Source organism: Tamandua tetradactyla, chromosome X (genome assembly GCF_023851605.1).
Source record: "Tamandua tetradactyla isolate mTamTet1 chromosome X, mTamTet1.pri, whole genome shotgun sequence".
NCBI classification, from domain to species: Eukaryota; Metazoa; Chordata; class Mammalia; order Pilosa; family Myrmecophagidae; genus Tamandua; species Tamandua tetradactyla.
This window is the reverse complement of record NC_135353.1, coordinates 163,849,301-163,863,686: the sequence shown is the minus strand read 5'-3', so window position 1 is coordinate 163,863,686 and position 14,386 is coordinate 163,849,301. Positions and strand designations below refer to the sequence as shown.

The 14,386-nt window shown below is 42.1% G+C and overlaps 1 protein-coding gene across 1 annotated transcript in view; it reads right to left on the bottom strand.

Moving 5' to 3' along the window:
• Positions 1 to 14,088, bottom strand: part of ARHGAP6 (Rho GTPase activating protein 6) — a 588,162-nt gene extending 574,074 nt beyond the window's left edge. Inside the window, exon 1 of the mRNA XM_077144816.1 lies at positions 13,048 to 14,088. Within this exon, the coding sequence (XP_077000931.1) occupies positions 13,048 to 13,632 (585 nt within the window). The 5' untranslated portion in view covers positions 13,633 to 14,088. The remainder of the gene's footprint in view (positions 1 to 13,047) is intronic.
• Positions 14,089 to 14,386: the final 298 nt, after the last annotated feature.

Genomic DNA, 14,386 nt, shown 5'->3' with positions numbered 1-14,386 from the left:
TGTCCCAAATAAAATTTAAAACTAACCTTTCTCTTCTGTAACAATATTGCAGAGAAAAACAGAATCATGAATCAGAGTAAACTGTAGGTTTACTAAGTTAGGCAGGGTAAAATGGTGGCATAGAGACATGTGTAATTTAGTTTGTCCTCTAGAGCAGCTAGTAAGTAGCCATAACTATCTGGGACAACAGTTCTGGGGACATCCATGATCAGACATATATCATACACCAGTCTGGAATGGGTGGAAGGGCCAAGATCACAGTGCAGACCAGTAAGTAAAGGCCCCAAGCTGTGATGGCTGGCACCTCTCCCCCACTGACACAACAGGCTCTGTTGGAGACACTTCCCTGGGGGAGAAAGAAGCAGTCTCTACTAGGAGAAAGGAAAGGTAGCTGAACCAAGTTCCAACTGCAGTTTTAATTAACAATTTGAACTGCTCAATACAAGCTCTGAGTTCAGAGAGGCTTGTGAAGTCAATCGACCTCAGGATACTGGAAAAGGACTGTGCCCAAAGAAAAGGAGCACAGAGAGCTAGGTATCAATTCTGGCTCTTGACTGGTGAACCTTGGGGACTGGGCACTGGCTCTGAAAAGGGATTTCTTTTTTTTTTTTTAACTATTCTAAATAGTTCATTAGAGAAAGCCTCAGGCATTTTCAATTATCAGCACTGACCCAGGCAGAGGCAGAATTAAGATCAGTCTTGGAGACAAAGTATAATTCCCTAAAGGGGGTATCTTTCCTAAGAAAAGGGAGATGGGCCCCAGCTCAAGTGGCAGGTCTCATTCAGAGAATTCAGATCCCAGGGGCTGTAAAACAGGAACAATTTAAGCCTTCCTTCTACCTCAACCTCTGTCTCAACCATGCCCCCTGGCAGGGACAGGGTCTGCTGAGAATCAAAGGCACCACATCACTTTACACTGCTTGGGAGCTGCAGGCTGACAAGCAAACACATGCTGGGCAGGATAGGAAAAGCACAAAGTCAAGAGGCTGCACAGGGAAGTCTAACAACCTGCTGGGTCTCATCCTCAGGGAAACTTGATATTGATCACACCCTCCTCCTGAGACCTAGGCCTGTCTTATCTGGGATAATCTGATTGGGGTTAATTATATATGGGGAGACATTCCTCGAAAAAAAAGTGTTCCATATAGGCAGGGAAAGAACCAGCAAAACAAGAGCTGAAAAATTAAGATCAGTTAAATAGAAGCTATACTAGAGGTATAGAATAAGTTGAACTGAATGCTAAAGAACAGGCAGAGAATAAAACCAACCAACAAGAGAACCCTAGTGAACCCTAGGTAAAAAAAGTGAAAATGACCTCTAGAATAAACTAATCAATGAAATGAGATGTCCAGACACCAGCATAAAATTTCAAATCATACTAGGAAAAATGAAGATATGGCCCAGTCAAAGGAACAAACTAACACTTCAAACAAGATTCAGGAGTTGAAACAACTAATTAAAGATGTTCAAACAAACATGCTAAATTAATTCAAAAATCAAATCAACAAACTGAGGGAAGATATGGCAAAAGAGACAAAGGATATAAAGATGACACTGGATGACCATAAAGATGAACTCAAAAGCTTGAAAAAACAAATGGCAGAACTTATGGGAATGAAAGGCCCAAGAGAAGCGATGAAAAACCCAATGGAGACTTACAACAGCAGGTTTAAAGAGGCAGAAGAAAGGATCAGTGAACTAGAGGACAGGACATCTGAAAGATTACATACAAAAGAACAGTAGGGAAAAGAATGGAAAAATATGAGCAGGGTCTCAGGGAATTAAATGACAACATGAAGCACATGAAATAATCACTGAAAATTTCCTATGACTTATGAAAAACATAAAATTACAGATCCAAGAAGCACAGTCTACCCCAAAGGGAACAGATCTGAATAGCCCTACTCCAAGACACTTAATAATCAGATTGTCAAATGTCAAAGCAAAGAGAGAATTCTTAAAGCAGCAAGAGAAAAGCAATCCATCACATACAAGGCAAGCTCAGTAAGACCATATGCAGATTTCTCAGTAGTAACCATGGAGGCAAGAGGGCAATGGTATGATATATTTAAGATACTGAAAGATAAAAAAAAACTGTCAATCAAGAATTCTACGTCTGGTAAAACTGTCCTTCAAAAATGAGGGAGACAACCAAAATCATTCCTGTCAATCTTAAAGAACACCTAGGGCTTTATCTGAGATTCTACAAAAGTTTCACACACTAAGATTACTTTCCAGAAACCTACAACCTCCAGATGGGTTCCTAGGCCATATAAGTCCTGAAATCCAAAGGGGCCAGCCTCTCCAAGAACATCAACTAGTTGCATCACCCATCCCATAATATTGACACCCCTTTCTAACATGAAAAAATTAAAATGGTCATAGCCCAAATACGCCTAAGGAGTTATAACAGAAAAGATACGATTTAATAAATGAATATGACTGCCTAATCATTATATTGACTTTTCTTTTAGTTTTCAGCATCTTGGAGCAGCTAGAACAAAAAAACCTGAAATTGTGGAACTACAACCCATACCCAACTTTAAAATCCGTTCTATAACTACTTGTTAAAATGCACTTGGAAATGTATTGCATTTTTGTAAATACGTTATATTTCACAATAAAAAACAATAAAAAAAGAAATGAACTCTTTCAATTTATGTTTACCTTATAACTCTGAACAACCAATTTCAGCTAAAAGTATCATGCACCAGAACTTAATCTATTTGATCATTTCCTTAACACATTACCAGTGTGCTTTAAGATATATCAGAAAAAAGTAATATATTTCCAATATTTTACTATATATTCCAATGTATTATTATATATTTCCAATATAATCTCAGGGACAACATAAAATGAAAGATTAAAGCACCATCTTTGCAGCAGAGCGGAAATACATTTGCTGAGTTCCTGTCTCAGAGATTCTGGAATTAGTCTGGGATTCATCTTACACTTCTTGATCTTCAAGTCAGTGTGCCCATCTCCATATCACCTTTCACATTTATTTCCTTGAAATTTCGACAAATACATTCTGACAACCCCATTTATAGACATCATATTAGCATTAGATGCCAGATTCAACATGTCTCTATTGGGGGCTTTGGGAAAGCCTCGGAGCAATACTCTGAGATAGGATACAGAAACCTCGCCTGTTCTTGAGCTCTCTTATAAAACATGAAGGGGAGAAACATGACTCACAGGGTCCAAGGGACAGTGAGTTCTAATCTTGGATTTCTATAAGTAGTCTGCAAGTTGTTTTGGGGTCTTTTAAACTATTCTTTTATTCTGGTTGTATCTATTCATAATTCCTACCTGCCAAAAAGAAACATGGCCAAATTTTTGTATTGACTCTCAGAAAGCCAATCCATACTTCCCTGCTGACAATAATAATGCAGTATTGAAGTTAATCTGCATAGAAGAGGCAGAATTTGTCCGTAGTTTGATGCAAGTCCCAGAAAGACTAGTTTTTAACCCAATTCCAGGAAGAATTCCTTATATCCATTATAATTTAAAGGCAGAACTATTCCATTTGGGGGTGAGTGGGGACTGGGCATAGAATGGGAATGTCATAGATAGGGTATAAGTATCACATGGATGTCTGGATCAGATAGAAGACTTTTCAGGACATTTGCCACTAAAGTACTATTTTGTTCACAGAATACAGATGTCAGTCTAGGAATGCTAAATTTATGAACAGACTTTGAGAAAAAAATGCATCCTGATGTAGACGGTATTGTCTCAATTTAGTGATCTTGCCTTCTTACCCTGGAAAGACTTTGATGACAAGGGCTGTGAAAAGCAGTCAACTTAGTCTCACACGCTAGTGGTAGTAAAAAGTGAGAAGAACACCAGGCTTGATGTAAGAGTGCACACTGCTATTTATTAGCAAGAAAAGCAGGGCTGGATCAGGAACTTAACCAGTTCCCAACCTTCTAAGTATGATGTAATGAAGTTAATGTGAGTAGTGTGCTGGAATAAAGGCTGCCGCTTGGCCTGTTGGCATGTCTTGGATTACACCAAATCCTCAATGCAAGTCTGGCAAATTCCTTTGTTCCAAGTCACTAAGTCAAAAAGCATGTAGCAGCAATCTGCTGTTGCTCCAATGCCTATCATGAAACATATACTTTACGTAACATTTGGCAAAACAAATTCCAATTGCTTGCCCTAGCATCTTTTAGTACGTCATATGTACCGGGCACCTGTAGGTAATTTACAGATGTTAAGTCAAGAAATCCTCAGAAAACTCTTTGAGGTAAGGCTTTAATTATCCCCATTTGATAGATGAGGAAACTGAGATACCAAGATATTTAGTAACTTATTCAGGGTCATAAGGCAGAGCTAGGATTTGAACCCAGCACTCTGGTTCAGAGTTCAGCTCTAATCCGAGTCTCAGTGTCCTCATCTCTGACCTTGCAGAGTTGTACTAACAGAAAACTGGTGAACATTCTACAAATAATAGTTATTTTGCTTATCATTATTATCATCACCTCTCAACTGTGGTGCACCTGAAATAAATGAGCAAGGAATCAATCAGCAGCTCCCATTTGAGCAGAATTCTACTTGTTCAAAGCCAGAAAAACTGGTGGCTCAGTTCAGGACTTCCTTGCCCCAAATTATTAATTATATCAGAGGTCTTGTTGTAACAAACCCCAAGGAGGCATGGCTATTGTCACCGACACAGCCTTTCTCATTCCCTATTCTCCATCCACATCTAGGTCTCAGAATATCAGTTTGCCTACTTGCTTCTCAAGCCCTGAGAAATGAAGCTATCAGTAAAGCAAGCTGAAAATTGATCATATGCTTTTCTTACTCACACTTTAGATCCCATAGGTGGTACTAATTCCCCTGTTTCCATGAGCTGTCTAGGTCTACAGAAACAAAGACATGAGGCCACACAATTCAATTCACTTCCAATTTCTCCAAAGACATGGATTACTTCCAGGTTCAGGTTTCTCCTCTTGGATCTACCAGCACATCACTTGATAGACGGTTTCTCAAACCAGTTTCAGTTCTAATGGCTCCTGAAAATCTCTGGTATTTAATGGCTCTGCTGTGATATGACCAGGCAATTTGTCAAGTTTGTAAGTTGTTTGTAAAATCTCTGCCTATTCTGAAAAACATTATTTTTAATAGCTGCTCTGTGCTTGTTTCCAAAGTGCAATAATCAGAGCATAGGATTTCCACGGTAACTAAGCTCAGAGAATCCCACAGCTGGCCACTGACTCCTCCATTAAGTCTTCCAGAACCAATACTACCTCCCTTATTGAATCTTCAAGGACAACATGTAAAATACATTAGTACTGGGACTCCTGAACAACTGTGAGAACTCATTTATTTTTATGTTTTATTGAAAAAATGAGGCAGCAACAATACTTTGTGTATTTTCTAAAAGGAATAAACATCATTCTTTTTTTTTAATTGAGATAGAATTCACATACCATAAAATTTATACTTTTAAAGTGTAACATTCTGTGGTTTTTCATATACTCATGAGGTTATGCAACCATTACCACTATCTAATTCCAGAACATTTTCATCATTCCATAAAGAAACACTGAACTCACTAACAGACATTCTCCATTCCTCCCTCACTCCAGCCCCTGGCAGCCACTAATCTAGTTTCTGTCTCTATGGATTTGCCAACTCCAGACATTTTGTATAAAGGAATCATACAATATGTGATCCTTTGTGACTAGCTTCTTTCATTTTGCATCATGTTTTCAAGGTTAATCCATGTCATAGAATGTATCAGTACATCATTCCTTTTCCATTTCTAAATAATATTCTATTGCATGGATATACCACATTTTGTGTATCCACTCATTTGTTGATGGACATCTGGTTGTTTTCACTTTTAGTTAGTGTGAATAATGCTGCTATAAATATTCTTATGCAATTTTTGTGTAAACATATGTTTTACTTCTTATTAGAATCTAGTCAATAACTGAAGGAATCTACACATTGACAGTGGTTCTCCAGGATCCCAGAGATGCAGCTGTAGGACATAACATCTTCCTCTAAAGTTTACTGCCTCCCATATGAGCCGTTGGCTGCCATAAATAGAGTGAGATTATGATCACAAATATGTTATTATATGGCAAAAAATCTTGGAATGTAACATATGAAATTAGTTGCTCTGTTAGCTGGTAGAGTTAAGAATGATGTTTTCATTAAACATTAGGGAAATGAAAAGCAAAACTACAATAAGTTACTACTTCCTACCTACTAGGACAGCTATAATCAAAAAGAGAGATGACAGCAAGTGTTAGCCAGGATGTGAAGAAATTGGAACCATGTGCATTGCTTTTGAGAAGGTACAGTGGTGCAGTCTCTGTGGAAAACAGTTTCATGGTTTCTCAAAAAATCAGAGCCATCATATTACCCAGAAATTCCACTCCTAGCTATATAACCAAGAGAGATGACCACATATAAACTTGTAAATGAATGTCCATAGCAGCCCACCTGGATAATCCAGGATCATCTTGCCATCTCAAAATCCTTAACTTAATCACAACTGCAAATTCCCTTTTACCCTGTAAAGTAACATATTCATGGGTTCTGTGGTTAGGACATGGACATCTTTGGGGACCATTATTCTGTTTACCACAGCCCTCCTATCATACATGACCACAGAACCATGTACTTTTCTTCACATTCTGAATAAGTATTTATTTGAAATTTATTTATTTATTTATTTATTTATTTGAAATTTTTGCATGCATAAGACTGTAAGCACCTTGCAGGGCCATGCCTGTTTTCTCGCCATTGCATCACTAATGTCAACTGAACAGCTGACACTCAATACACATTTGATGACTGCCTGGCTAAGAAGTTTGTCTGGCTTTGCTGGAAAAGAGTTCCTGGGGGAGGGGAAAATAGGCCAATATTATATCATTAAAGACTTTGAAATGACTAGCGAAATAGTTTGGCTTTTATTCTGTACACAGTGGGACCCAATAAAGGTTTTGGTCAAGGGATTAACATGATTAAAATTCTGTCTTTGGGGAATATAGTCTAGAAGCCAGACAGGAACAGGGAGAAACTAAAGCCAGGGTGACCAAAGAGGAAGTCATAGCACATAAGGACCCAAAGTAAGCAGTGGCAATGAGAATAAACAGATGGAAAGATATAAGAACTCAGATACACTGCACTTCACCTCTTTTCTAGAATGGAGAAAATTAGAAGTTTTCTAATTTTGAGAACTTATGATTTGATAATTTATTGGAAAAGAAAGAAGGGGAACTGAAAACTGCTCTGGCAGGGTAAACTTAATCAAGGGGAAGAATAGGAGCACCAGCCAAAATAAGGAAATGAAATATGTTCTGTTTCAGGCATATAGAATCAGGGGTTCAGGGGGCATTCATGAAAAAGATTTCTAGAAGAAAATCAGAAATATATATTGGACACTCAAGTACAAGAACCTAGCTAGAGACAGAGTGAGAAATCTCACCTAGAGGGATGATAGAGTCACAGAAGTGAATGAAATAATCATGGGACAAAGATTTGAAAGAAAAAATATAGAATCATGGGAATGGATGGACAAAGACAAGTCACAGAAACAGGGGAACAGGAAGAGACACTAAAATTGGAGAAGCAGGCAACGTCACAGACATCCAGCCAGGAGAGAATTGAGACTTAAATGTGTTGTGGGCGAGATGGGGTTGGGGTGGACGGAACAGTGTTTTAATGTTGCCCAGCTGAAGTAGATCTAAGAAGCGTCTAGGAATTTGGGGACCTTTGAGAGAATCGTTTCAGTAAGTAAAGGGGACAGAAAAGAGATTGCCAAGTCTTGAGGTGCTCATTGGAGAAATGGAAGCAGACATGACAATGGTGGCTTACTCTTTCCAGAAGTTTGACAGTTTACACAGGGAGTCAAAATGAGTAGCTTTCAAGGTTGGTTCCGCCGTGTTTGTTGACAGGGTTTGAAACTGTTGTATAACCTCTTCTGTCCCTCTCTTAAACTATAAAATCAGAAGGTTGGAGCCAGATGCTACCCAAGGTCCAAAGGGCTGAAATTTTCTCTTTCAAGTCTTCAAATCCAAAATGCCACTGAATGCTCAATTTCAAGGCATCTGAGAGGAGGCTGTATTCACATTATTCCCTATTTAAGTTAAAACTTACCTTAGAGAGGAATTCTAGCAGAGAGATACTCCAAGAGAGAAAATATGAAAGTTGAATAACTATTTTCCAAATTTAAAAATTTTATGGCATTATGCTGGTTTCAGAGATAACTCCTTGTAAAACGTTCTTTGTCAATTTTCTATTTGAAGAGGTCTTACTCTATTTCCTCTTTGGTGATATGGGTGAGCTTCTATTTTTAATCACATATTCCTCTTTGTCCACAATTTAAATTTTAATTTCAGTTTCCATCATTCTATATTTACCATTCAATTCTTCTCTACAGCTATACTTAGACATCCCATATTTTTCCTATCCTGAATACCTTTCAAAAGGCATTTTCTTCCAACTGAAAGCCTTGGCTGACATATACCAGGAAAGAAAAAGAAAAGGACAAAGGTAAAGCCACAGTAAGAGGGAAAATGGAAGTGGAAAGCACAGTCTAGAATTCAGTTTCCTTAATAGAGGAGCTCATATTTGCTAACAACGGCATTAACCTTGGCACTACCGACATTTCGGGGAGGATGAATCTTGGTCATAGGAGCTGTCCTGCACACTGTAGGAGGCTGTACCTACTAGATGCCAGTAGCACACCCCCTCCCCCACTCCAGTTTGGACAACCAAAAATACCTTCAGACATTGCCAAATGTCTGTGAAGATGTTAGGTTACATGGCAAAGGGGAACTAAGGGTTGCAAGTGGAACTGTTTTCTGATCAACTGACTTTAAAATGGGGAGATTATCCCGGATTATACCGGGGGGGGGGCAATGTAATCACAAGGTCCTTAAAAGAGTCAGAGGAAGATGTGACTGTGGCTAAAAGGCCAGAGAGATGCAATGTTGCTGACTTAGAAGATGGAGAGCACTAGAAAAGGCAAGGAAACAGATTCTCTCCTAGAGCATTTAGAAGGAACACAGCCCTGCCTACACTTAAATTTTGGCCTGGGGACTTCTGACCTCTAGAACTGTAAAATAATACATCTGTGTTGTTTTAAGCCACTAAGTTTGTGGTAATTTGTTATAGCAGCAATAGGAATCTAACACACACCATCCCCCTCCACCCAGTTGTAACAACCAAAACTATCTTTCAACATTGCCTAACATCACTTAGGGGACAAAGTCAGCCCCAAGTTGAGAACTGTACCTTTACAGAATATAGAGGCTAAAACCCTGGGAAGAGTATAGTAGGGCTCTTCATAATTAACACCCCCTACCTTTTGAACACTACCATCCAATACATGGCGAGATACATCCTGTGCTCCAGGCTCATCATACTTTTAACTTTGAAATCACTCCACATCCTGTTACCCCTCTGTAGTGGTGATGCCAACAGCTGGCTGGGAGGGTGGGGAACGTGCTTCGGCCCCACCGCAAATTTTATCTGCCCCCATAGGTACCCACCACCACCAAAATAAGTCCAATTTCTGGTTTCTTTAGGTTACTACATTAAAAAGTTGTATGGTTGCTACAGGTGTCCTGGTGTCCTAATCTTCCCTTCCCAACAGATCACTGCACTTAAGCCCCTTTAAATCCTCTTTGTTGGAAATTTAGCCCCACCAATGCTTCTGTGTCTTTGCAGGTCCAAGCTCTTCTATTTCATCGAAGAATCACTCCCCCTTGTCCCCTCCTTTAAGATTCAGTTCAAATGTTATCTATTCAGTGAAGTCTACCAAGAATCCCCCAAAGCACAGTGAATCATCACCCTCTCTGATCCCTGTCCTATACCTATTGGGTGACTCATCTATCTCCCTCCTTAGACCTGGAGCTCTTTAAAAGCTGATTATATTTTAGCATTCCTGGTGCAGAAGAAATGGTTATTCCCAAGAAACAAATTTTAAAAAGGATAGAAGTCACAGTTAGTTAGAAATCATTTTAAAGTATGGGTTACAGAAGCTGGCAAACTCTAGGTCAACTATGAGCATAATCCCAGCTCCCATCTGCAAGAATTAGGAGAACATCTTATTCCCTTATCTCTGATCAGAGTCAGAGACAGAGCTCAGCTGCTAAGAACACCAGTTGAGAGGCATGTACCAATTCTGTCACAACGTGCCATTTATCCCCTTGTCTTCTCCCTTTTTCTTTACTCAACAGATATTCTGCCCAGCCATGTCCATGAATCAGATATTGTTACAGCAACCAAAAAACACATAGTGAGGAAATAATGAATAGAGTCGTAGCTCACTTTAACACCTCCTGGGTATAGTCTATAAAATGGCTATTTCTCAGGAGCAGGAGCCATTGTATGAACAGTTTAGTTTAAAACCAGAGAATCTGCTGAAAGAACTAAGCTGAAACTGATGTGATTCATCACTGATTAAACCTGACGGTCAATGCTCAGGCTTTTCTATGGATACAATGGAAGTTAAATAGAGAAGTTGAGCAAACCATAAGAGGTACATAGAGTCTGCAGGCAAGACTCAAAAAGGGTCCTTGCCATCTGGGAATAGGACAAAAGTCCCAGAGAAATTTGATGCCAGCTGAAAACACTGCTGTGGGCATTTGCTACATGCCAGTACAAGGTGCTACATTCAACTTCACTACAGCAGTGGTTCTCATCCTGGACAATTTTGTTCATTGGGGACATGTGGCAATGTCTGGAAATATTTTTGGTTGTCACAATGGGGTGAGGATCTATTTGGCATCTAGCGGGTAGAAGTCAGAAATGCTGCTCAACATCCTACAATGCACAGGAAAGTCCCCCATAGAGAATTACCTGGCCTCTAATGTTTATAGTGCAGAGGCTGAGAAACACCGAGCCACAGTGGCCAGGAGAAGGGCAAGAACCAAACCTGTATGAACCAAATCTCCCCCAGGACCTAAAAGTAGCCTTTCAAGATGCTCATCTGCTGGACTTTTGATGTCATTAGTAAAGATTCTTTTTTCAGACAAAGGATCAAGCTCGCTTGCAAGTGAGAACGACAAGCAGTGTTCCATAGGATGAAATGCCTTGGTTTTTGAGAGGGTTCCAGGGTGTTAAAACCTTTGAAGGTAATCCAGGCCATTAAATTCCAGACCCAGAGGTTACATTAGGATACCTAGGCTCCTACTAAATAAAACCAGCCTTGGTCTAATCCCAAGATCCCATCTAATCACCCCATGTCTGCCTCAAGCATACAGGGATTTCTGACACACACATGCACATGCACACACACACGTACATAAACATTTTATGAGAAATGGTGTTCTTTTGCTGGATGGCTATATACTTAGCTTTCACCACTGCAAAGAAATGAGTCATGGCAGATGACCTTCCTGCAGACTACCCAAACAGTACGTGGAATAGTTAGAAGCTACCCAGTATCACTGCACTTCAGATACTTGTCCATTGACTATAAGATTTTAATGGATATAAAGAAGAATTTCACCCAGGTGGGAACATCTGTAATTGAATGCCTTTTGATCATAACAGAAATGAGTGGTATCCATATATAATAATCCAGGTATGTATGGTTGCTAAGAAAAAGCTGGGACATTCTTAAGGATGTTGTTGGTTTAAAATGTGAATTTCAGTGGTTATCTAATCCAAGCATTTGGCTTGCTTTCACATTTCTCTCTTTCTCTCAATTCCAACAGATTCGCCTGATAATGGGAGCTTCTGAAACAGTACAGGAATCCAGTGTTTGCTGGAGATCAAGAGAAGCTCAACGTTTTTGAGTTTTGATCATCTTTCTAATGCTGAGTTCTGTGGTTTGAAGATAATCTCTTGCTCTCTGCCTGGGCTTTTCTCTTACTGCCTATTCTCCTCAAGAAAACAAGTAATCCAACCCCCCCCCCCCAACAGTAGCAGTTACTTTGGCACAGTAACTAACAGTTTATTAGCATGTTATGCTAATGTTTCTGAGAAATTATGTTCATTTTTCTAAGGCTGTCTATTACAAAGCTGAACTTTAATATTTATCTCATGTTAACAGAGCTAGGTATGATCTTGGATGCCATTTGCAGGCTGTTTTTCTTGGTTGTGTTTCCTTTATTTAGCTTAAATCTCAAGCAATTACATGGTATTTTATTTCATTTCTGTAATACTAACTGTACTTTAAAATATTTAATTACAACCCTCCCTTCCTTTATGGAACAGATCTGAGGCAAACATATAGAATGAGGGATAGGAGCTGTTCATTTTTACAACTTCTGTTGAGTCTCTAAAAGCACCCATTTTTCTAAGTACCCAGGAACCAGCTTTCCAATAGGTCTATTGGTCATTGTCAGCCAGAGGAACCAAACAGTTCCCTCTTAACTATCAATTTCCGTTTCAGGTATATTTCATTAATGACTAATTGTCCTTAGTGGAATTTTGTTATGTTCCGAGGATCTTTCACACTCCTAAACAGAATTTATTTTCTTTTCATCAATTAAGCTAGTACTTAAAACTGTAGATTTCAGAATTGGACTTTGTAGTGGTAGGGAAAAGAAGAGATCAGTACTAGAGAATTTTAGTAGTTATTCCCCTCTACCACTCAAACACACTAACACAAACACTAGTCACAACACCCTCCAGAATAATATTCCTGAATTCTCTATAGAACAGACAGAGGAGAGACTTATTTCAAAACGTATTTTCTCCATTTCTTACAAACACCACAAATATAGGCCATTTGAGTTCAGGAAAATATCAACAAAGGGTGAAGGGATAAGATGACCCTTTGAAATTGCCTACAACACAAACACAAAACCACAACACTGTCTCTTCCTCCAGCTCCCATCACTGCTGCAAAAAGGAGCCAGAAAGAACCACAAGGCACACAAGCAGGTGGCCACTAGGGACATCCCATTTCCAGGCAGATTTAACAGGCCCAAGGGTAACAGCCACACCATGGAAACCCCTCAGCCAGTCTCCTGGCTCTGAAACGTGATGGAATAAAGACAGCCCCCCTGGAATTGCTCTTGCGTCCAGGTTTGGGGCTCAACGACGGGCGGCGCCAATCCCTACCTCGGACTTCCACACGATGTAGGAGTGGCTGCGGCTGTTGGGTGCCGGCTGGAACTTTCTCTGCTGGAGCCACCTCCTGGGAGAAGCGAAGATGCCGTTGGGGCCTCCCCCAGAGGAGCAGAGGATGCTCGCTGCGCTGCGGCCACTGCCCGGCCCGGCCAGCACGGAAGTCAAGTCCCAGGCCATGCTTTTCTTGAGGCCGCCGCGACCCAGGGGCACTTCATAGTCGAAGTGGAAGCTGCCGGACGGCGACTTCTCCTGCGGGGTGCTGGGTGTGGAGAAGGACGAGCAGAGGGGCCTGGGGGACAGGCCCCGGGGAGAGGACGCTGAGCGGGGACCGAGGCCCTCTGCCAGGGGCGGCGAGGAGCAGAGGCGGCCCCCCGAGGTCCCCCGCGCACCGACCCCAGCGCCCCGGCCAGGTTCGCCGTCGGCGCCCGCCTCGCCTCCGCAGCGGCCGATCAGGGCCGGGTCCAGACTGCGGGTCTGCCGCAGCTTCCTCTTGGAAAAGCCCTTGGCCGAGGCCGTGCCGCCCGAGGCGGGCGAGGAGCAAGAGAAGACGCTGTGGAGTAGGCTCTGAGCGGACATCTCGGCGGGGCTGTGCCCGAGGGTCACCCCAGTCCCCCTCCTGGAACGCAGGAGGCTTCGCACCCGGAAAGAAAAGGGGCTCTGGAGGCACTGCCAGGCAGGGTCGGCTCTGGGGCTCGCCGAGGGCGGTGGAGGACGGCGCCCGGCTCACGCGCCCCCAACGCCCTCCAAGTGCCCCGGCGTGGGCAAAAGCAGGAGATCCATGGTCAGCCTTCTAGGAAAAGGGATCGGGGGGTCTGCTGGGGCCGCTAGAATCTTCCCCACGAGCCCAAGTTGGGAAGAGAGAAGGCAAGAGGAGGAGGAAGGTCAGGCGCTCGCTTGGTTCCCAGCACCAGCCCGCCAGCGCCACTCCCCCTTCCCAGCCCTGGCGGCAGACAGCGCGCTCTTGCTCGCTGGCTCTGGACAACCTCGAAGTCTCTAGCAGGCTCCTCCTCACGGCCTGAGGACGGTCTCGAAGGCTAGGGAGGTGACCGACTGGGCGTGCGCCCCGAGCGTGCCCGCCAGGCTCCCGGCGCCTGGAGATGGGCTTCCTCCAATGTTGGAACTGGGCTCTAGGGAACCCTCGCAGCGCCCTCGCCCTGCGTTCGCCTGTCTACTGCACCCGCTGTTCCGACTGGCGAGGCGCAAGTGTGTCTCCAAGCTCCAGGTTCTCGTCGGGTCCCCGTCCGCTGCAGAGGGGACAGGGGACCTGCTGCGCCCAGGGCCTGCCAAGAGCTAGGTGATTACGGCTGTACTTGAGCTACGTTTAAAGCAG